The sequence below is a fragment of the Ricinus communis genome, chromosome 10, assembly GCF_019578655.1.
Source record: "Ricinus communis isolate WT05 ecotype wild-type chromosome 10, ASM1957865v1, whole genome shotgun sequence".
In the NCBI taxonomy this organism is placed as follows: Eukaryota; Viridiplantae; Streptophyta; class Magnoliopsida; order Malpighiales; family Euphorbiaceae; genus Ricinus; species Ricinus communis.
In genome coordinates, this window is record NC_063265.1 from 6035391 (window position 1) to 6062390 (window position 27000).

General features: G+C 30.2%; 3 protein-coding genes across 4 annotated transcripts; all 3 read left to right on the forward strand.

Annotated features, from left to right (window-relative positions):
- The first annotated feature begins 5359 nt into the window (after positions 1–5359).
- On the forward strand, positions 5360–6527 carry LOC8265050. The gene has a single exon (XM_048380035.1). It carries the CDS (start codon positions 5588–5590, stop codon positions 6218–6220), a length of 633 nt encoding a protein of 210 aa, XP_048235992.1. The 5' UTR covers positions 5360–5587; the 3' UTR covers positions 6221–6527.
- A 6694-nt stretch (positions 6528–13221) lies between these two features.
- Positions 13222–18640, forward strand: LOC8265049 (E3 ubiquitin-protein ligase APD2). Its single transcript, XM_002528046.4, has 11 exons — positions 13222–13355; positions 13447–13697; positions 13813–13919; positions 14000–14125; positions 14255–14348; positions 14853–14927; positions 15010–15092; positions 17059–17205; positions 17587–17659; positions 17730–18081; positions 18286–18640. The coding sequence occupies exons 1-11, from the start codon at positions 13348–13350 to the stop codon at positions 18359–18361; spliced, it is 1392 nt and encodes a 463-aa protein (XP_002528092.3). The 5' UTR covers positions 13222–13347; the 3' UTR covers positions 18362–18640.
- Positions 18641–23786: 5146 nt separating this feature from the next.
- Positions 23787–26955, forward strand: LOC8265048 (pyridoxal 5'-phosphate synthase subunit PDX1.3). Of its 2 annotated transcripts, none has more exons than XM_048380101.1 (2): positions 23787–24904; positions 26576–26955. In XM_048380101.1, the coding sequence occupies exon 1, from the start codon at positions 23956–23958 to the stop codon at positions 24883–24885; it is 930 nt and encodes a 309-aa protein (XP_048236058.1). In that variant the 5' UTR covers positions 23787–23955; the 3' UTR covers positions 24886–24904; positions 26576–26955. The 2 variants fall into 2 exon arrangements, with proteins under 2 accessions (XP_048236058.1, XP_048236057.1); XM_048380100.1 differs by having other exon boundaries at positions 23827–24904; positions 26616–26955.
- The last annotated feature ends 45 nt before the right edge of the window (positions 26956–27000 follow it).

Sequence of the window (27000 nt, forward strand, 5' to 3'; positions counted from 1 at the left end):
AAGTGTATATACAAATATAAGCAATTAAAGGATATCTTGAAAAGATAATATAAAAACAACATAAAAGATATATATTTATCTAAAATTTATAAATAATGATAAGTAATTACCAGTAAAAATATAATTGATTAGTTCAGTTTATCGTCAATTTTCTAAATTAAGAAAAGACCGATTAATCAAATTCTTAAAAAATAAAATCTAAAATTGCATAGATTTATTAGATTAATTAATTTTTTAGTTCAATTTTAATCGAATTCGTCGTGTTTGCTCAATTTTTTTTTACTCGCTTCTATTTTTTATAGCGGAAACTAGGTTAGTACTCAGTGATTAAATATAAATAAACTCATTTAATATATATATATATAGGGTGAATAGTTTTCATTTCCTATCTTATGAAAAACCCTTTTCGCTTCGCTTAGCCCTATCCCCCTCTATATGTATTTTAGTGATAGATTCTATAGGGACTGGACGATTCTATTTGGTCAAATACCTAACGACAAACTCCTATCTTCCTTTCATTATAATATTTTCTGAACAAATTCATGAATAACAAGCCTAAGTGTTTTCTTATTAATGATAGTGACGATATTGATGTGAGTGACAATATCGACTTTGATTTTGATACGGAGCTGGAGTTTCTAACTAGGATGAATACGCTAGCTAACTAGGGATATTTATATATAAATAATATATATATATATATATATAAACGAATGTGTTTATGCCAATCTAACCATGTTGCATCCTTCAATCCCATTTGAGGTAGATGTCAGAGAACACAATTGATGGGCACCTCCCAAATAATATGAGACCCAGCACGCATAATAAGATACTCGAGCTCAAGATAAACAAAAATCAGAATTATTTTGAAGAGATTTCGACCCAATGTTTATATAAAAATATGAATCAAAGTTATAAAGAAAGTTACAGAATAAGTTAAAATAAAAAGATACAAAGGAAATTGAGAAGTCAAGTTTGAAAGTTACAAAAGTAATTTTGATAAGTTGACAGAGTTTGTAAAGAAATTATTAAATAATCAATAAAATTTGTTTCTCCATTTTAACCATGAGATTTATATGTTCATATGGAGATAAATCAACTTCTAAACAAAATATAAAATAGGATGGTTTTTTGAGATAAGAAAAGTATATAGTTACAAATCGTATAAAAAAATAATTACAGTTAAAAAAGTTTTGATTCTTAATAATTTTGTCGTCTTTTCTTTGTATAATCATCATTATTACATTATTCATATATGATGATACGAGTTTAAAGCTTAACAATTTATAATTTTGTTGTTTGACTATTAAATCGATATTTGAAAAACTATTGATTCGATGATATTAATTTGACAGTCAAATAATGATGTTTAGATTTTAAATTTATATTATCAAACACGAACAATGTGCAAATAAAAATAAGGCAAATCTTTATAGAGAGTATAGCAAAACCGAGTAAATTACATTGACAATTATCAAATTTTACACTTTGTAATAAAAATATATTAAATTTTTAATTTATAATAAATGGTTATTGAACTTTAATTTTAATAACACCAATGAAATTTATCCTTTAAGTGTGCCGGAAAAGTTTATCGATATTATTAAAATTGAAATTTAGCAACTATTTAGATACAAATCAAAGATTTAATACTTTTTTATTATAAAATACAAAATTTAGTGATGGTTAATGTAATTTATCTAATATAAACTTAATTGAAAAGCCCATTCAAAAATAAAATAATGCCGCCGTGATTTGAACTGAATCTCAATGAAAAAAATACACTAATAAGAAATTTTTTATGATAATAATGACTAATTAGAATGGAAATAATTAAAATTTTGCCAACCGTGACTTTGAAGAATGAAATATATATTTTTACCATAATTTTTAACTATATATTTTTATTTATAAAAAAAATAAACGTTTGTTTATTATTTTAAAGAAAATTATATCTTTTTATTAATTATATATGTAATTCTTCTTTTCATTGCTCGTAATTTTCTCAGTATATATTAATCAACCATTCTAGAATGTTGAGCAACTGATATCTATCCAAAACATCAAAAATCTAAAAAGAAATTATTAAGTAAAATATTAGAATCTCATAAGAGAACAAGAGAGAAAATAAATAATTTTAATAAAAATTATTATATAAACTAAATTTTTATAATTTTTTTTCTCACTTGATTTATAACTACATATGTTTCTTTTTATCAAAAGTACATGCTAATAATTTTCAAATAATGATTCTCTGTCATTTAATTTTGTGATAAGACTAAAAAACGTGTAAAATATTTATGCATATATTTTATCGCAATAGATAAAAGACTGACTTGTATATCTAATATCAAATAATTAATATACATATAATTATTTAAAATTAATAAATATACTTTATTTATTCAACATGATAACAATGACTAATTATAGTGAAAATAATTAAATTTTTGCCAATCAAAATTCTTTAACTTTTACTATGATTTATAACCATATACTTTTCTTTATTAAAACTACAAACTAATGATTTTCAAATAATGTTTACTTATTTTTCAAAAAAAGATTATATCTTTTTATTAATTATATCTACAACTCTTATTTTCATTGTTTTGTAATCTTTGCGGTATATATTAATCAACCATGCTAAAAAATGTCGATTAGCTATTATCTCTCCAAAATGTTAAGATTTAAAAAAAATATTAAGTATTAGAATCCAATAAGAACAATAAAATAATAGAATACAATTTTAATAAAAACCATTATATAAATCAAATTTCTGTAATTTTTTCTCACCTCATTTATAATAGAATGGGAGAGAAAATGAAAAATGAAATAGTTAGAAATAGAATAAACAGCAATCACAAACAAATGAGCAAATATGATATAAGAAACGAAGAAATATTAAAGGATAAACGATAACATTTGTAGTAGATATTGGAATTTTTGATGTTGATTAATTTCATTAAACTCTACAATAATATGGTAAAATAAAATTAAAATGGCATGAAGTAATCAATATAATTTAAATGTTCATTTTAGTTTTATTTATTTATTAATTAACATGGTAAATAATGACAATTATGGAGAGCAGTTAAAGTTTAAAAACAGTTCAATTTTTTTATAAACAATCGGCATATTTTCAATTTTATTTGAAGGCCTTTTTTTCTATGTATTTTTAATTTTGTGAAAAAAGATGTGCAAATATATATTAAATATATTAAATAATTAAATATATATTTAATTATTGAAAATTAATAAATTTATATTATTTGTTTATCGATTGAATATGTAAATAAAAATATAAATCTAAAGTAGATGAAAGATACTTCAATATCTATATCATCAATAGATTTATTATAACTAATTCATTAACATGTTGTGGTGGAGTCCTTGTAATGATGTACACTGTGATATTCAGAATTTTTCTTTAATAATGACAATATTAATAATAATTAATAAATGAGTTTTTATCTAAATTAATTTTACTTTATTTTATTTAGTTTAAATTAGAATGATTTAAATGAAATTTTAATGTTAGATAAATAAGGGAGTTATTTTCTATATCCAATTGGTTTGATTTTAAGAAATTAATTAAGTGATTCTTTGAGAAATAAATTATATTTTTGGTCATTTTTTTTCCAAATGAATATATATAAATTAAAATTCTATATTTGAGAGTTATGGAAGAATTAGTAAAACATATTTTATAAAAGAATTATTGGAGAAAAATGAAATTTTAATTAGCTAATGGTGTTAAATTTTAATTTGAGAATATTTAGCAATGGAAAATTATTTTGGAATAAGGATTAAAAATATAATTTTATTAATATGAGATTTTAATGGAAATTTGTATGTTTGGTATTTTTGTAATTAAATATGTCGGCAATGACTTTTTGATAATTTTACATTTAAAAGCAAGGGTAAATAAGTAATTATATATTTTCTATAATTCTAATTTGGCCCAAACTAAATAGTTAGGGGCTTAATTGAAAAGCTAAGAAAAGTTTAAGGGTTAATTAGAAATTTTATAGGATGAAATTGTTAGTAATTAAAAAGTTGAGGGACTAAATGGTAAAAAAGAAAAGTTTAGGGACCAGAAGTCGATATGGAAGGAAAAGGAAAGAAGAAGAACAAGAAGAACAAGAAGAAGAAGGAGAGATCGGGGAGAGAGAGGATTCTTGGTTGCACGTCGTTGGTGGCGGGCTACGGAGGTGCGCGGGCTGACCGTCAAAGCAGCAGGCGATGGACGTGAGCGTGGCGGTGGAGAACGGTGGCGCCAGACAGCGGAAAAGCGCGAAGAAGGCAGTGGCTTCCCAACGCCATTCTGACCATTTATAGCGTCCTTTGGCAGCAATTTTTGGTTTCAAAATGATCGGTGAGTTGAGGACTTTCTTTTGGGAGTAGCGGCGTCGACAATGGTGGCCGGAGGAAGGAGATTCAATGAAATGATGGCAGTCAGAATCTTGGGCTTTTTCGGCGAGCTCCGTGCGAGCTTTGGCCGATTGGAGGGCATATCCGGACTCTCCTCAGCTCAAGCTTTCCAATAGCACCGGTTTCGTGGCGATCGAACTCCGTTCAAAAATCGACAACCGAGATCTTCCGTAAACCTCTCCGGATGATCGGGAGTCGGATCGGAAAATCAGAAGCCGGGATCGTCATCAACGTGTAGTTTCGAGTTTATTGGTGCATTCGGATCGTCGATCGGATTCCGACGGCTGGAGGTGAGTCGACCGAGCGATCAAGCGTCTCGGTAATTTCTCTAGCCCGTTGATTTTAGAATTTATTGGTAAATTTTATGTGATTATTGAAATTTGTTGAGCCTTAGAAATATTGTTAGTTAAAATAAATTGTCGAACTGTTTGCCATAGTCGTGATTGTATTGTGTTGCAGAGTTGGTAAAATTAATGCAGTTCTGATGACGCGACTCCCATTGATTAATTGATGTACATTTAAAGTATTTTCTAGCAGGTCTTGGACCTAGGATTAATTGTCAAATGTTTTAATGTTACTGATTAAGTTGTTTTTCGTGATTAGATAATTCATCAGTTCAGCTCGCTCCACCCGAGGCGTCAGAGCAAAGCTAAGAGGTCGTTAGAGCTGCGAATTAAAGTCATATATCTGGTTCCATGTGTCATGATGAGATTTAACGAAATAATTTTAATTACATGATTTAGTATTTTAATCATTTATTTAATCGTTATTTATATAAGTTTTATTTTATGTATTATGATTTTATTGATTGTGAGTTAGACTCGGGATGGAACAACTATAGAACATGCTATCGATGAGTTACACGTCGTAAAACCTACTCCACCACCCCATTGTAAGACACGTCGTAACAAACAAAACAAATCAAACGGTCCATATCCTTCCAAGACAACATATATAATAAGATCACGAAACAATCCCCCACTACCCAATTACTTCCTCTCTTTCAGCGGGATGAGAGGGACGACACGCGCGTGCGTACACAATGCCCCCGAATAGCTTACCCCTGCACCCTGCACCTGCACTCACCCACTCCGTACTTTATAGCCACACTCGCTGCAAAACTTGATGCACAGAGGAAGCCAAGCAAGCAACAACAATGACGCCAGAAATCACCAGCCAAACACATTCGCCTAACTGCCGCTTTTACACCGTCAGCTTCTTCGGCAGTCCCATTTCCGTCACCGTCACTTCTTCTGCTTCCGTCGTGCGGAAATGGCTCAGCACTACTATTTTCCACCGCCGGCACTACGTCGGACGCCTTGTTGTCTGCGTCGGCGTGCAGTGGAATCCATTTAAAAGCGACTGCCTTAGTGCCGACACTCTTCAACTCTGCGTAGGCGGGCATTGCTTAATCTTCAAGCTGTCTTTAGCGACGAGGGTTCCGCGGCTTCTTCGGCGCTTTCTACTGGACACGAGGAACACGCTTGTTGGGTTATGGAATGGCTCTGATGAGAAAATGCTGCGCAACTGTGATCATGGGTTGCTGGTCCATAGGCTAGTGGATTTAAGGAGGTATGTGGAGAATGAGGATGGAAAGAGTCTCAGTAACGCTTCAGTGGAGAATATTGTAGAGGAGTGTTTGGGGTATGAAGGATTTAGATTGGAGAAGGATATAAGTATGAGTGATTGGGATGATGTGGTTCTTTCTAATGATCAGGTTTTGCAGGCTAGTGTTGATGCTCATGTTGCTTTTAGGATTGGCAAGGAATTGCGTGGTTGGGAGCTGTGAAGCAGAGAAAAAAAGAGGAGAAGAGAAGGTTTTTTGGGTTTTATTTATGCAGACATGACCATGGAGCCTTCTTTTTATTTTTTGCCTTTACTGTTTTGGGAATGTTGATTTTGGTGTAGTTATGGAGGAAGGTTCAGCCATTTTGGAGATGTAAGTAACTAAGTAAAATGGGTGATTTTGAGAATCCATTTAGATAGAGCTCTAGTTTCTTTTAACTGAAATTTTCATCTCTGGATTCTGATTAGGGCTGTATATAACTCGGTTTTGATTATGAGTTTTAATGCTAATGTTTGTTTATATATAGTTATGAGATTTTTGTCATTGTATTCTTGCCTGGTGTTACTGTTAGTCGTCGCAAGAAATTGAAAGACTATGTAGCAATTTGGTATCATTTATTGTAGATTCTACCTTCTTGCTCTTGCATGTGCTGACTGGTTTTCAATGGTCCCCTGTGTCTCTATAAACCCATCAGCCAGGAACCATGGCATCCCTTGACTACCCAAACCAGCCTTGGCACTCTGTTTCTCTTGTTCATCACTGTTTCTCCTTAGTAACCTTGGCATTGCTTTTCGTTAGGTTTGGTTTGGCTAGACTCTTACTTTTACTCTTTATTTGTGATTGTTTGTCATTCATATCAATTTGCAATTGGGGCTGCAAAGCATCTGTTTTTTTTTTTTTTTTCTATAAAAGCATTATTTTAATTGTATACTCTCTTCGAATTTATTTCCAAATTATTTCATTTACATGAAACAATGAGCATTCAAGGTTAACACTGGTGGTGCTACTTGACGGCCGGCAGAATGTCATCATCAGGGGGCGGCATGAGGAATCATGAAGGCAAGTGGAATTCAGGGTTGTGCCAGATTAAAACCCTAAAATTGCAATAACTTGTTAGTTATGCAGGATTTTTAGGAAATTAGATCGTTAGATGTACTCATTTGTGCGGATTGGCTAGCTCAAATTAGATTTAGGCTTCCATAAGAGGCAGTCTTACAGATATAGGTGTTGAAAGAGGTGTTAGCTGTTTGCTTGGGACATGCCCCTCCTGACCTGCTTACTAAAACATTAAAAGAAGCTTAAATAATTATATTTTATAACCCAAGATAATTATTTTTTCCACCCTGGCCAAGACTCAAGGGCCTCAAATAAAATTGTATCCCCAACAACAAGTTAGGTGTCTACCGACCTGTTAGAAATAAATATTTGGCAATTTTTAAAAATATTTTAAAATCAATAAAAAATATCATTTTTATTTGTAAATTTTTCTTTTTTAAAAATATCTTTTTTTATTTTTAAAATTTACAGTTATAATTGTTTTTAAGTTCTTTTTCTAGTTCTTTTTCAGTAAAACAACTAAAAAACAATCAAAACTGTAATTTAAAAAAAAATTTAAAAACCTTATTTTTTTTTATATTTTAGCACAATAAAAAATCATAAATTTGATATAAAAAAATTTGTGAATATTTTTTGTTAATTTTTCCTAATTATGAGTATTTTTTTTGTTATTTTTTCTAAATATTTCAATCCAATAAAAAGATTAAATTATAATTATAATCGAACTAAGCGGAGTCGAATATCAACAAGTTCATGCTTAGTTCGTTTAATTTTGGCAGGGGCTCGAGCTCAATTCGAGCTTATAATGGAGCTTGAATTCGGCTCGTTTAAAAATAATTAGGTTCCCAAATAGCTCGAGCTCGGTTCGAGCTCGTTAAACAGAATTGGTGCTCGGGCTCATTAATTTTTTAATAATTAAATTAATAATAGCAATATTTAAAAATATAGCAAGAAATGATGAGTGTATCAAATATAGTAAAAAAAATATAAAAAAAATCTAAATTTGTAGCAAAAATAATCAACATCAGTATCTAAAAATATATCAAAATATGTAAAGAAAAACATTAGTCAAACAACATGAATGATGAAAATAAAGACCAACAATGTGCAAAAAAATTACAAGAAGACTACTAAACAAATCACAAGTCTATATTATTTTTAGAAAAGCATATAAACTAGCTCCACAATTTATTTTTTTAGTGGCACTCATCTTTTAATAAATAATATTTATAACATTCAAAATAAATTTTAGAATATAAAATAGTCGAAGCGCGATATAATAAAGTAGTTAAATTTTTTTATAATAATATATTAATTTATATATATATTATAATTTTAATTAATTTTAGTTTAGTTTTCAATTTGATTACTATTGATAAATATAAATGTAAATTCAATCTAAATTTTTAATTAAATTAATATTTTTTCAAAAAAATCATATGGTCCAACAACACAAACACTCTACTCTATTGATTCCAAGATTCAGGTTGGATAAATATGAAATATCTAAGAACTAAAGAGTATGAGATCGAAAAGAAAACACATTGTATTAAGATTAAAATATATATAAGGTTTCACATTAATGATAATATTCATTTAGACATAATGTTTAATTTTTTCCTTTCCATTTTAGTGCCTGGTTAGTCATAATATTTTAATAATAAATTATTTTTTATAAAATTAAGATAATTAGAGAATGTATTTGAAATATTTTTATCGTCGTAAAAACTTAATTAAATTTTATATATATAATAGTTTATAAGTAGAATAAAAGTTGTAATAATGAGTCAACTTTATTTTATCTAATTTAAAAAATATTCATTTTATTAAACTATTGTAAAATATATTTATTTATTATTTATTATTTTGTTGTAGCTCTTACTAATAATAATACCTTCATTTGAATACTGTAGTTATAATAATAATAATAATAATAATAATAATAATAAATATTATTATTATAATTATTATTAATAATTTAAACTCGAGTTTGAGCTTATAAACGAGCTTACTTGTCGAGCTTATAAATGAGCATGTTCATGAACTTTATAAATGAATCAAATTGAGAGCATGTTCGCGAGTTTTATAAATGATGAGCTTGAGCTTGCGAGCTAATGAACCAAACTCTATCAAGCTCGAGCTTGGCTCAATAAAATTCTCGAGCTCAAAATTGAGCTTGAGCTCTACTCGTTTAAGTTAATGAATGATCTTGAATGAGTTTTTTGTCGATCAGAGCTCCGAATAGCTCACGAGACATCTGGTTCATTTACAGCTCTAGATGAAATGATAAGAGTCTCTTCTATGTTAACTCAGGTTTGAAGTTCGAATCTTGAATATGCAACTATGTTAAAACTCTTGAGATAGTATTTTATCACCCGTAAGGTAATGAGAACCTATGTACCACAAGGAATCCTACTCCAACAAGGAATCCTAATGATGGAAAAATCCTACTTGTTCAAGAAATCCTACTTAGACAAGGAATCCTAATTCCACTAGGAATCCTAATCCAGCAAGGAGTCCTTATGACATTAGAAGTTCAAGCGACGAAAGAAATTCTATATCCACTAGAAATCCTAATCCAACTAGAAATTCTAGTAAGATTCAAATTCCAAGTGAGATTGTGATACGTACATGGCTAACTTGTTCCAAATCCATATTCTATGTTGATATCTTCACCAAAGATCATTCACCTAATCAAGAAAAAAAAACTATAACTCCCAACAAGATCCTTAAATAACTTGTATTTAAGAACTCTTTGATATAAACAAAAGTTTAGATTAAACTAAGTTTGTAAAATATCAAGACTTTACTTGATAAATTCACAAAGTTCATAAAGAATAAAAGAAGAGAATTAACTCCAAAATAATCAATATTCAACAACCCTTATATAGAAATTCGTACTAGCTTATATTGGCCTTAAACAAACTTAATTCTATAATGATAAGGAAGTAAATAACAGTAAGAGTAAGAATAGAACTCCTAAGCTAAAAGGATAACTTAAAATAAGACTCGTAACTATTAAAATACTTATTTAAATGAACAAATACTCCTAAAATTCGTCCAACCCTAGACAATATAATAAACATGACAATTGGGCTTAAGTAACATGTGATATGCACCCATTCTTAAGTATCAGACTCCAAATAGCTTGACTTATTTATGCTGGGCTTATCTTAACTTGTTCATACCTCCATATGTTGAATTAAGTTGATAAGAGTATCTTGAGACCCATTGTTTTGATTAAGCTCAATATGATGAGAATTCATGTAGCACAAAGAATCCTACCCCAACAAAGAATTCTAATGATGGAAAAATCCTACTTGCTCAAGGAATCCTACTTCAACAAGAAATTCTAATTCTACTAGGAATCATAATCCTACAAGGAGTTCTGATGACATTAGGAGTTCAAGCGATGAAAGAAATCATATTTCCACTAGGAATCCTAATCAAACTAGAAGTCCTAGTAAGATTCAAAGTCCAAGTGAGATTGTGATATGAACGTGGCTAACTTGTGCCAAACCCGTATTCAATATTGATGTCTTCACCAAGGATCGTTCATTTAATCAAGCAAAAAAACTCTAACTCCCAACAAAATCCTTAAATAACTTGTACTTAAGAACCTTAACTATAAAAAATTAAAGGTTGTTTAATATAAACAAAAGTTTAGATTAAACTAAATTTGTAAAATATCAAGACTTTACTTGATAAATTCACCAAGTTCATAAAAAATAAAAGAATAGCATTAACTCCAAAATAATCAATATTTAACAACCTTTATATAGAAATTCGTACTAGCTTATATAGGCATAGAAAAACCTAATTCTATAACGATAAGGGAGCAAATAACAGTAAGAGTACGAATAGAACTCCTAAACTAAAAGGATAACTTAAAATAAGACTCATAACTATTAAAATACTTCTTTAAATGAATAAATACTCATAAAATTAGTCCAACCCTATACCATATAATAAACATGACAATTAGGTTTAAGTAACATATGATATGCGACCCATTCTTGAGTATCGGACTCCAAATAGCTTGACTTGTTAATGTTCGGCTTATCTTGACTTGTTCATACCTCCATACGTTGGATTAAGTTAATAAGAGTATCTTAGCCACGATCTTTGGTGAAGACATCAATAAATATATATAAAAAATATGATATCACATATTATTTTAATTTTATAAAGAAAAAGAAACACAAATATTTATCTCAATTATTTAAAAAAAAAGTTAATTTAGTATTTTTAATAAATATAAGAAATAAGTATTATAAAATTGCACATAAAAACTCATGTAACTGCAAAATGACACTTAAAAGCTCATTCTAATAAGGCATGTTACAATTTCTAATTATTCCTGAAATTTTTTATTTTTTAACAAACCTAGTCAATTATTTTACCTTTTTTTTTTAAATATCTAAATTTAATTTTTTTTGCTTCCAAAAATACTCTGAAGCGGCGGAGGGTTGACCATCACCGTAGTTTGACTCTAACGTGTATTTTGAAAAGGAAAAGAAGCTTAGTTATCATGCTGAGTCATTTGCCAGCGTTTTAAAGAAAAAGGCAACAATTTTTCTTTTTCTTCTTTCTTCTTTCCATTTCTAGAGTTATTATTCTTGTTTCTTTTATGAAAATTTCACAACTTTGTTCTTCTTTTTTTTCCACTGTTTACTTAGAACAATGAAAAGCAAGCAAGGAATCAAATTCTTATAAAAATTATTATTCAAAACCATGTTCTCCAAATAATTTAATTAGAAGCAAATCATAAGAGTCGTAATTTATTTCCAATTCATAATTAAATGTTTTGATTAAAGTAACTAAGTTTCTTATAACTAAGAAAAAAGTTAAAAAAAAAAAATGATTAACATACATCTTTACAACGACCATACTATATGGTAATATGGCAATAACAAACAATACACTGATAATAACTATTCCACAAAATTGAAATGACACCGTATATGATGGTGGCTTCTAGCTCAACCTTAACATTTTGTTTAGAAGCTAAAATCAACAGTTGCTCGATCTCCTCATCCTTGCAACATTAAAGCCGTCATTTTCGAAGAATTATAAACCCGATACAGAAAAATGTAAAAGCTTGAAGAAAAAGAAGCAGCATCAGCAGAGGCCGGGTGGAAGTGAGGGTGGCGATAATGGAGGAAAAAGACAGAAAAAATTAAAGTTTTTGTAAATAGAGAAAGTGAGAAAGCTTGAAGAAGAAAAAGCGTTAAACAGTAGAGGGAATAGAGGTGAGGTGGCGGTGGTAACAATGAGGGAACGAGGGGATAAAGTTATTATTATTTTTGTTTATAGAGAAAAAGATAAAGACTTTTGCAAATATAAAAAGTGGAAAGCGAAAAAGCTTGAAGAAGAAGAAGAATCAGCAGTAGTAGAGGGGATGGGGGTGGCTAGTGACAATAATGGAGGGAAAGGGAGTGGTAAAAAGTGTTGTCTTTTTATTTTGAGAAATGAAGAGATAAAATTAAGGTTTTTCAAATGGGAAAAATGAATATCACATGTTGTGGCTTTGATGTTGATTCATAGATGGTGATAACTTTTTTTTGAATAATAGATTTCTAAACTTTATGGGCAGAGCTAAATAGGCCCTTCTAACTTTTTTAGGTCATTCTAATCCAAAATTTTAATTTTTTAGCTTAATTTACCTTCTACACGAGAGTGAGAATCACTCTCTTTAAATATATATATATATATATATATATATATATATATATATATATATTAAAATTAAATAAAAAATAATAAATATTTATTAAGAATTTATAATTTTTGATATTATTATTAATAGTTAATTACTCGCTTATTAGATTTAATTTTAAAAAATAACTTTTATTAAATTTACTCTCTTAATACCGAAAGTGTAATTTATTCTTCTAAAAAAGTTAAATTAAACTAAAAAGATAAGTTTTTGGTTAAAATAATCTAAAAATGTCAAAAAGTTCTATTTGGCGCCACGTTCAAAGTCTAAGGGTCTATTTTAACCTTATGCCTTTTTTTTTTAATATGTAAACAAGTGTGTTAGTCGACTTTCTGCCATCGGAAAACATTTTTGAGACTTGGGTTTAATTAAAAAGTTAAAAAGATTAGGTATTTTTGTGAAAAAAGTGAAAAGTTGAGGAATATTTAGATAATTAGGCATTTACAAAAATGACACGTAAAACAACACCTACCATTCTTAAGCAAGAGCAACAGACTGACCGGTGTGATGGTGCTGACCTTTGACTGCCTAATCCTCTCACCTTCCTGTTCCATGGCTTCTTCTCTCCAGAAATATGCCAAGGTAATCATTCTATACTTAGGGTTTGGATTTAAATTTTGATCTTTTTAACCGATCTTGTTAATTTCATCAAATCTACTTTTCTTCTCTTTAGAATGGCAGAAGCAGGACAAAGTTCTGTTTCCTCTTTTGCTGCTGCTGCATCATCATCATCTTCTTCCTCTCATGTTCGCGAAGAAGAAGAGAGTATCCATGGTGATAATCAACATCAGTTTAGAGAAGCAGATACTGATCATACACACATTGGTTTCTTTCGTGGAAATTTATTTGTTTCCGATGATGTATCAGCTATTAGAGATGATACTTGGTCTTGTATCATTGTTGTCCTCACCTTTTGGTTCTTTGGTTGGTATTTTTTATCTATGTATTTATTTTATTTTATTCTTTTCTTCTTCTTTTTCTTTTTAAAAAAATAAAGATTTTTGTAGATAAAGTTTTAATAGATGAAATTGTATTGCAGTATCAATGACTCTGATTTTGGGAGTCTATGGTCCTGTAAGTGTAATGATAGGACCTAATACTTCAGCACTTATTAGAACCAATCCCTTCTTTGTGCAGTCTATAAAGGTAATTTTGCCTTTTCCCATTTCTGCTTCTTTGGGTGTTTTTGTTATAATTTTCTAGTAATTTGAATAGGCTCTCACTAGGTGCAAGAGTTGGATAGCAATCATCCTGGCCTTATGTTATATGGATTCTACAAAACTCCCCCACTTAATGTTGTCAAGTCCTGGTCCAAGTCTTATAGTCTCACTGTTCCAGCTGATTCTCACAAGGCAAGTTTCATTCTTATATAGTGTTGTCTACAATATGTCCATGCAATTTTTCCATAAATATGTTTGTGGGTGTTCTTAGTAATAAGATTTACATTATAAGCTATGTTTTTTCTACATTTTTTTTTTCAGGAGTGGATATATTATTTCAACGAGGGATCTCAAATAAATATTTCATTTAGTGTGTACTCCCCAAGCGCGTCACTTTTTCTTGTAATTGCTCAAGGTAATAACAACTTCTGGTGGATAATCTCTGGGAATTTCTCTTTAGCTTTTTGCCTTTTTCTCTTCTTCATAGTAGACATGCGTAGTCCCAGAAAATGCATTGACTAAGCAGTGAAGACATAGATTTTCATAAGTTCTCAAGTATTCAGAATAACATTTCTTAATAAAGGTTGTTATTGCTTTTACCGGCAATTGGAAAACACAAAATGCTGAAGATGATGTAGCTATAAGTGATATTGGCTGTTGATAAACCTTTGTCAGTTATCTGGATGTTCAGAATGCTGATAGATTTTTAGTCATTGCCACACATGAGAATAAATAGCTGGTTTATCAGTATTCACTCCAATGTGAGCATGATTTGTGACTATTGATAATGACTTGGCAATTTTCCATGTCTAGAATTCTATGTTCCTTTCATAAATTTTGCTAGCAAATATTCTTCTACATGTCTCAATTTATTGGTTGTAGGAATATATCCATGATATTTTGAAGTGCTAAATTGCAGGGAGTGAAGGCCTTTCTCAATGGCTCGAGGACCCAACATATCCGAACTCCACTTCATCATGGAATGTCATTCAGGGTGGGAAAGAAGTTGAATGGAGAAGAATGCATATTGCATTTATATAACCTTTTAACCAACATTTATGATTGTTTCTATATAGGAAGTGGTATTATCCAGCAAAAGATTCGGAAATCTTCAAGTTACTATGTTGCAGTGGGTAACTTGAATTCAGTGGAAGTAGAGGTAAGTGCACAAAAATTTGACTTATTATAATTGGTTTTTCTTTGTCTTGAAGTATTATTGGGTCGTGAATATTTAATTTCTGATACATCAACCACAAATTAAAAATGTATTTTTATGGTTAATTTTGTATCATGGGAATTGAAAAGATCTTAAAAGAAAAAAAAATTGAATGTTCAAAAGACAATAATCTTAGGTTAAGGCTACCTGGATGGCTTTATCCTTTTGACATGTTCTGGTTTGCAAACCCCATGATATCTCAACTTCAACCATGCAAATTTATCATTTGACACAATAATGGAGATATATGAGAATCTGTATGATAATTATTAATTAATAGATTAACTCATAGTTAGGATCATGAATCATGATTAGTGCCATAGAACTGCAACTAGATTCTATTTTCTTTGCAGTTCTTAACTAGAATTTTATAAGATGATGTTTAAGTAATTACCCTAACTTGAGATTTAGTATCATTACTATTTTTTATCTAATATAGGAAGCCTTTGACTTGTCATTACTCTTAGACTACAGTCTTTCTGTGTAAAAGAATTGGAGAGTGCTTATATTCTTTGGAACTAAAAATGAAGTTCTAGAGGGGAAACAACTCTTTTTCCTCCCTTTTTTGGAGGAAGTGTCACTTAATATTTAATTATTTCTAGTTGATGCTAGGTATTACGTCAGATGTAGTCTACGTCAGAAATAGAGTTATGTAAGCTTTTAGCGATGGCCCTTTTGGCCAAAAAAAGTTGCCCCTTTTGGCCAAAAAAAGTTGCACTAGATGAGTATTTCAAGTGTTCTGAAAGTTGGTTCCATCTTCTAGTTTTCAGATGTCAGATATCCACCCTTGCTACTTTCTTTTTGTTGTTGTTTCAAAATCAAGTTGACTTGTAATTGGAGCTACAAGGCGTCAAATCTAATTGCTTATGATTAGGAGGATGAAAGCCCATGCATAATGTAACGTCACATCAAATTTCTGACCTAACACTTGATGGGAACAAAAACAACAGATGAGCCTTTCATGGCTGTCAGCGCAACAACAACAATGAAACAACAGAACAATAGGCTGTCCTCTAACCCAAAATCTTAAGCTAGTAGAAAGGGAGGCCAGTGCATGATCTGAGGCCATGCATAATTTCATGCGATATCTGCTACTCAACAAATCCTGTTCATCTTCTTGGATCCAGCTGATTCTCACTTTACAGATTAAGCCTCAATCTGATGGTTATCGTTTTATTTAAGAAAGTGCTATGCTAGAGTTATAAGTAACTCTATTTTTGAGCCTGAGTGAGGCAAACAGTGGGAGCTAGATTGACAGAACAGAAAACTTTAGATCCAGTCGTGCGCCTTTGTTTGTATGAAAATCAGCTAAAAACAATATAATGTATATGTGTGTTATGCATGTGCGTTTATTATGCTGATGTAGCACTCATAGTCTTTTTCTTTTAAGTCAAAAAGATGGTAAATTTGGAGGTAAATGATCTTGGGGATTATCTTGTTTGTGGCTGTAACCCAAGTTCAAAGTTTAATTAATATCTTCAATGTTTTTATAGCGGTTATCTCTCAACAATTACAAATTTGCAAGTTATGTGATAAGGAAAGAAGTTCCGGTTGGGCCTCTCTTGGGAGAGTCCCTTCTCTCCACTAACTTGATGGAACCCAGGGAATTCCCAAGATGTGTTGTTCCTTTATTCATTCTAAAGAAAGAAGGAATAAAGGAACAATCGTCAAGTCCTTTCGTACTTTTAGTCTGAACAATGTAAAGTAGTACATGATATAGGAGATTTTGTTAAATGACATATCACAGTTTCTAAATATAATGTATTACTAGGAAAAGGTTAGATATAATGGCCTCATTGAGCTTAAGATTGGATTGGAACTTTTAATTGATGTATTGAAGCAATTATCATGTTCTCTTTCTAGACAGCCATTTGCAACATTCACCTAGATTTCATCTTTAATTGTACAGGTGCAGTTAAATCTCAGTATAAATGCTTTCCTATACAATACAACTGAAGCTTATTACAAGTGTACATTCACCAATGGCATGTGCAGATTGAGGACTTTGTTTCCTAATGGCAATGCTGTTATTTTAAGTTCTCCTGGTCCAGAAGAGGTAAGTCGGTCATTCTGTACTTGTTGATTCAAGCTCTATGTAATATGATCAGGACCATTGTCTAAAACAAGAAAATCAACAGAATAGAAAAGGGAAAAGAATTTGTAAACAATCAAAACTACATAAAATGTCTCTCTTTCTTCAGTCTGTATCTTCAGAGGCTGTCACAAGGGAACTTGTACAACATTGTACTATTGATTCAATTCTACTACCGGAGATGAGATACCATGTAATGGTCTATATAACACTGGAATTAGCACATATTTTCACCAGATACATGAATAAAACTATAATTCTGACTTTTTCTAATTGCAAGAGAACTTAAATTCTAGTAACAAAAGTTTAACTTTTTTAATATTATAATTTTCTTATCTGCTTCAGGAATCACCCAGTAGTGAGTGGTACATCAAAATGTCCTATGGGCCAAGATGGGCAACATATGTTGTTGGCATAGGTATATGTCTGCTTTCTTTCATAATTTTGACATGTGGGTAATATATGCTTACTTGTTTTTATGCCTGTAGCTGTGATGACCGTGCTTATGTTGGTCATTTTCAACTTCTTGAACAAGTTCCGATGTATGCGTGAAGAAGGAACTGGAGTGCAGTATGGGGAGGTAGAGCCTGAGAGAGCTCCTCTGCTTTCATCCAAAGATGATGATCTCTCGAGTTGGGGCTCTTCTTATGATTCTGTCTCAAACGATGAGGAGGATCTTGAACATCTCTTGGCATCAGGTTCCTTAGAAGGCAAGTTATCAGGAGATGGTGAAAATGTCAATAATACCCAACGTCTCTGCGCAATATGCTTTGATGCTCCAAGGGACTGTTTCTTTCTCCCATGCGGACATTGTATTGCTTGTTTTGAGTGTGGAACAAGGTAATTACCCATTTATCCACCTGCATCTTTATGTCATTCTTAGATTTTTGACTCCAGATATTATTACATTTCTGAACTCCAGAAGTTATTACATTCTTTACTGCAGCAATTACATTCACCTTTGTGGACATGCCCACAAATTGGTGACTTCCATCTTGGCATATTTTAAGCTAATGCAAATCTCCCTCATAATTTACCTTGCAGGATAGTAGAGGCTGGCGGTACTTGCCCTGTATGCCATAAAAATATGAAGAAGGTGAGGAAGATTTTTACAGTTTAACGGAGCGTGACATTATTTGCAGCACTTGCATAGCCTGGCTGAGTAGCTCGGAATAGACCCCTTACTTTCATGCTAATCAATATTTGATGAAGTTGCAATGCCCAAGTAAATTATAGATGGGACATGAGATTCGTCTTTTCAAGAGAAAATATATTGCCTTCAGTTTCTTCCCTTTTGGCCTTCCATCATGTAACAATATTTTTTGGTATAAAATGTCAGAATACACAAACTTAAAAAGTTGACATATAATAATCCTCTGTTTAAATTTTTGTTCTTTGAGAGGTTATCTTACAGGGCATACCTCCTTGTTTACCTTTGAAGTCAATGATTGTACCATGGGTGTGGCTTAACATTTGTGGACTCCTTAGGCAAATCATAAAGCTGAGGCCTTTTATCATTTAAAATAAAAAACAAATTAATACATTCAACAATAAATGTGCTAAAAAGACCTTGGAAGAGCCAAAAGAATCTTTTGTGTTATTCTACTAATGGTCTTTATAAGAAGAAGAAAACAATGGGATTTGTTTAAAGTTTGAGATTTTTAAAAATAATATTTGAGTTAATTAGCAATAAAGTAGGCAGTTAGGTAATTTTCTTTTTTATTTTTTCTTCAAAAGGAAAAACAACAACAATTGTATATTGCTCTTATTATCAAAATATTATTATCACTAATACTAATTTCTCGTATGCCTAACATTTTTTTTCATTTTCAATCATAATATTTCTATTTGGTTGACATTTTATTAAGTTGTATTTTCAAAAATTTAGTGTTTTTTTTTCTTGACTTTAATTTTACAAATATACTTTCTATTTTCTAGGATATAATGTATATGAAATTCTTTTATAGTTAAGAGGGCCTTTATAATTTAAGGGTCTTAGGCGGTTGTCTTAGTGGTCTACCCCATTGAGCCTTCCTGATTTAGCATTGAAAGAATTGCATGAAACCCTAACATAACAAAATAAAAATATTAATATTATTCTTACAATTACTTATTATATTAGAAAATAAAATAAATTATATGCTGACTAGAATGAAAAGAAAAACTGCCAATTTAAGATGAAGTATAAATTTTTTCATAGTAAAAATCAATATGTGCAATTTAATTTTACTGGAATAATTGTTTTGTTTCTTTGATTTTTAGATTATTAGCCCTCTCTATAACACTTTGGCAACAATTGCAACTCAAAATCAAAGATAATATCTTATGGTTAAACACAAGTAATACTCTTTAGTAAATCATTCGGATTAAGAAAATATTTAATAAAATTAATTATATAAAAAAATTAGCTAAATTAGACTAATTTAATATTTATTACATATATTCTAATATAAGAATAAAATATAAAAAAATAATAATGAATTGAATATATAAGAGCGATAAATAATTGATTTTTTTTTTTAATTTAAGATAGTTATAATGAATGGAGAGCGTAGTAAATTTTATCTAGTGATGTGGTATAAATGTTTAAGTTGGATAAAATGTGGTACAAGTAAAACCGGGCTATTCAACATTTTCCACTTTAGGACTAAAAATAAATAAATAAAAAATTGTGAAGAACCCTAGACAGATTGATTTTAATTAATGAAGGTTAGCAAACACGGATTTTGCTTTTGTCTTTCGTGGTGAGCAAGGGATTTCAAGTAAACGACAGTCAACAAATGCTAGATTTTCCGAACCTCACTTTGTGTCAAAATCGAAAACGACACTGAAATTTAAATAATAAAAAAAAAGGAAGAAAGAAGACAATTTGAAAACACCTTCCTCTTCCTTCTCCTCCACTTTGGAATCGTAAGGTGGAGAAACTTCGACAAAGATTGGGAATGAGCGGCAGCCTCGGCTCCCTTCATCCCCACCATTAATTGTAAAGTATTGCGCTTTCTTCCTTTAATTTTGTACGAGAAAGCATTGCCCTTTTTTTCTTTTTTTCTTTTCTCCGGCAACTAATTTTGTGGTCTCGGGTAGATCCCAGCGTACACCAGAATTGATTTCTAGAAAATAAGGTCAAGTAAGAGTTGTTTAATTTATAAGAAATAAACGTATGCTTAAATTTTTATATATAAAATTTTTATTTTAATATTTAAAATTATTATTTTTGACATATAAAATTTAAATTTATGTGTAATTTTATAATTTTTTATTAATTTATTGATTAATAAATTACTATATTATTTATATTTTAATATATTATATTAACTAATAAATAGTTTTCAAATTGGACAATGATATAATAATATATTAATTATATTAACTAATAAAATTAATTTTTAATTATATAATAATTCTGAATTTAAAAATAATATCTTAAATTATATTTGTAATATTATATTTAACAATAAATTGATTTTTTAATTATATAATAAAATCTTAATCTTCAAAACGGTAATATCAATTATAGTATTAAGTTATATAATGCTAAAATTAATTAATAGATATTTTTAAAATAATTTTTATATTATTGTACTAATAAAATTTTAAAATTTTAATGAATTAAAAATATTTAAAAATAGTTAATTTACTATTATTATTTAAAATATTATAAATTAATATTAAATATTAAAAAATTTATTAAATTGTATCTATCAACTTAATTTTATATTTAAAATATGCAAATATAATGATAAGCATAATTCTTTAGGGCAAAAGAAATTAAATAATTAGTCATATTTGTTATTATTATTTTGATTATAAAATAAAGTTGATAGATACAATCTAATAAAATTTTCAATATCTAATATTATTTTGTAAAATCTTAAAAAATAATAATAAACTAACTATTTTTAAATATTCTTAATTTTTTTAAAATTTCAAAATTTTATTAATGTAATAATATAAAAATAATTTATTAATTAATTTTAATATTAGAATTATTATCTAATTACAAAAGTTAGTTAACATAATATTAAAATATAATTAATATGCTACTTTTTATGATAGATTTAATATTATTATCCTGATTAGGAAACTATTTATTAATTAATATAATATTAAAATATAATTAATGTGCTACTATTTCTTAGGATAAGATTGGCATCATTATCCCGATTAGAAAATTATTTATTAGTTATTATAAAATTAAAATATAATTAATATTCTATCAGTTAAAATTAGAGTCATATCTAATTATGAATGTAATTTATTATTCAATAAATTAATAAAAAAATTATAAAATTATACATAAGCTTGAATTTCATGTGTCAAAAGTAGTACATATTCAAAATAAAAATTATATATGTCAAAAATTAAATGCACATATCAAAAACAATTTAGGGTTCAAAAATTAATATATATAGATGGGTTCAAATAAACCATTCTATTATTTCTCTCTTATGAAATCAATAAATGAATTTTTGAATATTAAAATTAATGAATCTAAAAAATGAAAGTCATCTAAAAAGAGTACCTTTAATACTATAAATTTTATGCATTATATTTACTTGATTAATTATTAATTTATAAATTTTATTATTTTCTAGAAGATTTAAAAAAATATTATTATTTTATATATTTGGCTAAGTTATTAATTTATAATGTTTGTTAGTCGCTAATAGTTATGAGTAACTTATTGAACATTTGTTTATCAATAATTTTTTTTATTGTATTTATAAAAACTTGAGCATATTAAGATATTAAGTAAACTATAATTTATTTATTAGATTATATCAAAATAATAAAAATGAAAAACTAATAAATTATTAATAAAAGTTGAATGGTTTAATTAATTTGTCTAATTCTTCAATTACAACTTGTTACATAATTAAAATTAATAATTTTAACTCTAGAATCTCTAATATCGTATATCTAAATTAAAAGAAAAAATATTTTAGGTAAGATATAGATAAGGGCACTATACTACCCTGCCTATATCTAAGGTAATTTTGGGTTATGGAATACTCATACCTACTATTCAATTAATTCATGCATTTGTTTGATTGAGTAGGATTTAGGTAGACATATATAAATATAGATTATAAATTACCATCCTTAATTTTAGGTTGATATAAACCCTATAATCATTATATTAAAATCAAGCTCAAAGTTCCCCGAATGGGCAAGACATGTGAAAATTTAATACTATCTTTTCTTTTAAATGATGGTTTTCTATAAATAATAGAATTGTGAGGTCATGAGCTGAAGAAATAAAAAAAATACCTTAAGAACGTATGACAACCTAATCTATAAATTGATTTATCATTATAGACATTATATGGGGAAAATTTAAATCGAGCTCAAATTCTTTGATTGGTGCTATATGATAATGTCATATCCCATATTGATCAAGAATAAAGAGAATTTGAATCCTATAAGATTCAATATCATTTCTACTTTTTGATGATTTTTTTTAATATAAATAATAAAATTATAAGACCATAAATTAGAGAAGCAAATAATATCTAAAAAATAAGTCACGATCTAATTTATGGACTGATCCGTCATTATTTGGGTCATTCGTAAAAAATTTAAATCATGCTCGGTTTCCTGATGGAAGGAGAGGACATATAATGTACCATATCTTACATTAATTAAGAGGCCAAATAACTTGAATCTTACAAAGTTTAATGCCACTTCACTCCCTTGATAGCTCTTTTCTCAATAAAGAATAAAAGCCTAAAATCATTAACTCAAAAAATGAATAATACCTCAAACGGATGTGTCTATATCAATAAATAACAAATACCAACTGAGATTTGTTGGACTTACCTAAATATTTTATCCTCTTTAAAGCTTACTCCCGAAAATTTTGAAATATTACCAAAATGTATGAATTGCATTAACGAGGCTATCCTATAGAAACTTGCTTTTTTCGAAAATCGTCCCCAAATATCAAATTATGACTATCAATACAAACTAAAATCAAGTAATTAATTGTTATAAAATATTAAAATTATTTCATGTGATTAATAAAATATTATACTTTAAAATAATTTCATAATAACTACATTTTCTTCTAAATATTTTATCTAACAATCACAATTGATTTTCTAAATTTTATTAATTATTAAGTAATAATTTATTAATATTAGGAACATTAATTTTTCAAAGATAAATGCTAATTAATAAAATTATTAATTTATTAAGATATTAAATATAGTGACGTAGACCGTACCTGTTTTTTGCAGACAAAATCTAAGGTTGCTAAGCTATTCTCAATAATTAATTAGAGCCAATAAAAGGTTTGTCCCAAAGAAAAAAAAGAAGAAGAAGCCAATCCATGTAAAATAAAGGCAAATAAAATAGACTCGTCACTCGAGAAGCAGGACCATACCATGCCAATTACGAAACTACCTGCATTCTGACGCTCCACGTAGCGCATACCGAGGTTCCAAACACCCAAATAGCCGCATCTCCACCCAACCATTCTGCACCCTCTTTTATTAGCCCTCAGATCAGATTACTTTCCACCGCTCCTATCAGCCATCCTCATCACTAACCATAACAGTACACGTCACCTGTGTACTCCCACCTCCCTTATGAACCATTCAAATCCGAAAATCCCTCTTACCATATATAATACCCCATCGCCACCTCTCCCCAATTACCCCTCTCTCTCTCTTCCTCTTCCTCTAACGTTCCTTACTTCCTCTTTCTAAAGATATGGCAGGAACCGGCGTGGTCGCTGTTTACGGTAACGGAGCGATAACCGAAGCCAAAAAATCCCCTTTCTCCGTAAAAGTGGGGCTAGCCCAGATGCTACGTGGCGGCGTCATAATGGACGTCATCAACGCCGAACAAGCCCGCGTAGCCGAAGAAGCCGGCGCATGCGCTGTCATGGCTTTAGAACGTGTCCCAGCCGATATTCGCGCGCAAGGTGGCGTGGCTCGCATGAGCGACCCGCAGCTAATAAAAGAAATAAAACAGGCGGTGACCATCCCCGTGATGGCCAAAGCACGTATTGGCCATTTCGTCGAAGCACAAATCCTCGAAGCTTTAGGTATTGACTACGTAGACGAAAGCGAAGTACTTACGCTTGCAGACGAGGATAACCACATCAACAAGCATAACTTCCGTATTCCGTTCGTGTGCGGCTGTCGCAACCTCGGCGAAGCGTTACGGAGGATACGTGAAGGAGCTGCAATGATAAGAACGAAAGGTGAGGCAGGGACAGGAAACGTGGTAGAAGCTGTTAGACACGTGAGGTCTGTGATGGGTGATATTAGGGTGCTTAGAAATATGGATGACGATGAAGTTTTTAGCTTTGCTAAAAAGATTGCTGCTCCTTATGATTTGGTTATGCAGACTAAGCAACTGGGTAGGTTGCCTGTTGTTCAGTTTGCTGCTGGCGGTGTTGCTACTCCCGCTGATGCTGCTTTGATGATGCAATTAGGTTGTGACGGTGTGTTTGTTGGTTCTGGTGTGTTTAAGAGTGGGGATCCGGCTAAGAGGGCTAGGGCCATTGTTCAAGCGGTTACGCATTATACTGATCCTCAGTTGCTTGCTGACGTAAGCTGTGGCCTTGGTGAAGCTATGGTTGGTATTAATTTGAATGATAGCAAGGTTGAGAGGTTTGCTAATAGGTCTGAGTAAGGTGGCGCTTTGCTTCAAGGTAAGGAAACTATGCTGTTGTTTCGAGATTGTTACTTTTTTCTTTTTGTGGGTTCGAATATGGACATTCAATTGAATAATTCTTGGTTCGTGATGTATTTCTTTTTCCATATGATCTGCATAAGTTTTACATGTGCATCTCTAAATTTTCTATTTTTGGTAGTCTATGCGCTAAATTAATTGATTTTGCGGGGTGTTGAATGGATAGATTTTGCTTGTTTCGCCCTTTGACAGCGATTTATATGGTCCAAGAAGGTTGAGATGTCAATGTCAAGCATATGCTCCTTGTGTTTCTCTGGCTTTAGGATGAGTCTTATCAGAGTCTTTTGACAACTCCTTTATGTAAATTGTGAACTGGACCAACCTAAATTGTATAGTCTTTTTAAATTCGACTAACTTCTATCTAGAAAATGTAACTATATAATATTTTTAAGTTGTACAGAACACAAATGTTCGGTTTTCTGGTCTGCTTAATTAAATTACAAGTATTATTTCAGTTTATTTTAAATCAGAATGGCTTGGTTTTAAAAGAAAAGACTTTGATTGGAACCAGAACATGCACATCCCTATTTAAAGAAGGCAGGCGGTGAAGACCATAAGATGTTTAGAATGTATCTGGAGTTGTAGAACCAGTCAAATTGGAAAAACGTACTTACAAGAGGAGTAAACCTCATTCAATGGTTGTATTGTTTGGTTACTAAGTTAATACCTTTGCTGTTGTGTTCATTCTGAATCAGCACACTTGGTATAACTTTCAATTGCATTAGTCTTCTGATTCCTTCCCTTTCCACATCTGTCCTTTTCTTCTTTATTTTTGTACGACTTTGAAGTTATGATTGAAAGCTCCTTGTCACACTGCCTTGTGATGGGCTGAATGTCGGGATGTCTGAATGTCAGCATGACTATGAAACTCCATTTCAGCGACTTAAATATATTTATCTGTAGGAGTAATTTCTTATAAAACTTAACCATCCAATTGTTTAATATGGTGTTAGTCTGTTTTGAGTACTGAAATTGTGCTTTCTTTTGTATAGAGCTATTGTTGTTGCTTGAATTGTTAGTTGTGACCTCATTTTGTTCTCAAAACTCATGTCCTTGTGCCAATACTTTATTTTGGCATTTAAATACGTGTATATAAAAGAAGCATTAGACATGATAGGTTCAGAGCCCATAACAGGGCAATTTAATTATCTACGTAATGCTAATGGTCTAAATTGAAGTTTGATTGCTGGCTGTTTAGTGATGAGGGAAGATCTGAGGCAACCATGAGCTTAATTTATTTAAGCATGGAGGAGCTTAATTTATAAAAGAATGGTCGATTGCTATATTTATGTAATAATTTAAGTTGTAAGAGTTTGTGGTTGTTTTGAAGTTTCCTGTTTTCCATGGCTATATATTTGTCTATGGCCTAAAAACTCGCAGCAATGCTGAAACTTCGTGTTTTATGCGAGTATGGGTGCCTATGGAGATAGCATCCAGAAGTTTCTTTAGGTATCACAAAAATGAGAGTTACTCCCTCCCTTGTGGCCTAGTGCGTTTTCTTTTCTTTTTCTCCATCCCGAAAGGACTATATTTTTATCACCATTTTCATGCTTTATCCATTCTCAATATTCTTAGATGCAACCAATATAATCAGATATGCTTTTAAGTACTGATTTTTGGTTACATACAGTGGAAAACATCCCTGATTGTGGCTGATTATATTGTCACAGGACTTCCTCTGTCATGCAGCTCATGCTCCAGTTTCCAAATTATCAGTGCAATCCACAAGTACTGGAACTTCTCTGTGTATGATAATAGTCAAGTTGGGGGATTTCTGCTTTCTCATGTGATCTGATAATCGAACTCCATATAGACAACGATCTTAAAATTGTCATGGCTTTTTCTTTGTAAGATTCATAGTATAAGCTGACCTTTCAGGTCTAAAGGTTGATGTTTTAATGTTGACAGCAGTTCTTTTTAAGCAGCCTATTGTTTAATTAGAATATTATGTTTGTTAAGCACTAGACCGTTATTTGGGCAAACAATAGAAATATACTGATGTTCTTGCTATCCTGACCTAAACTGTACTGTTCCAGTCAAATATACTGATGAACA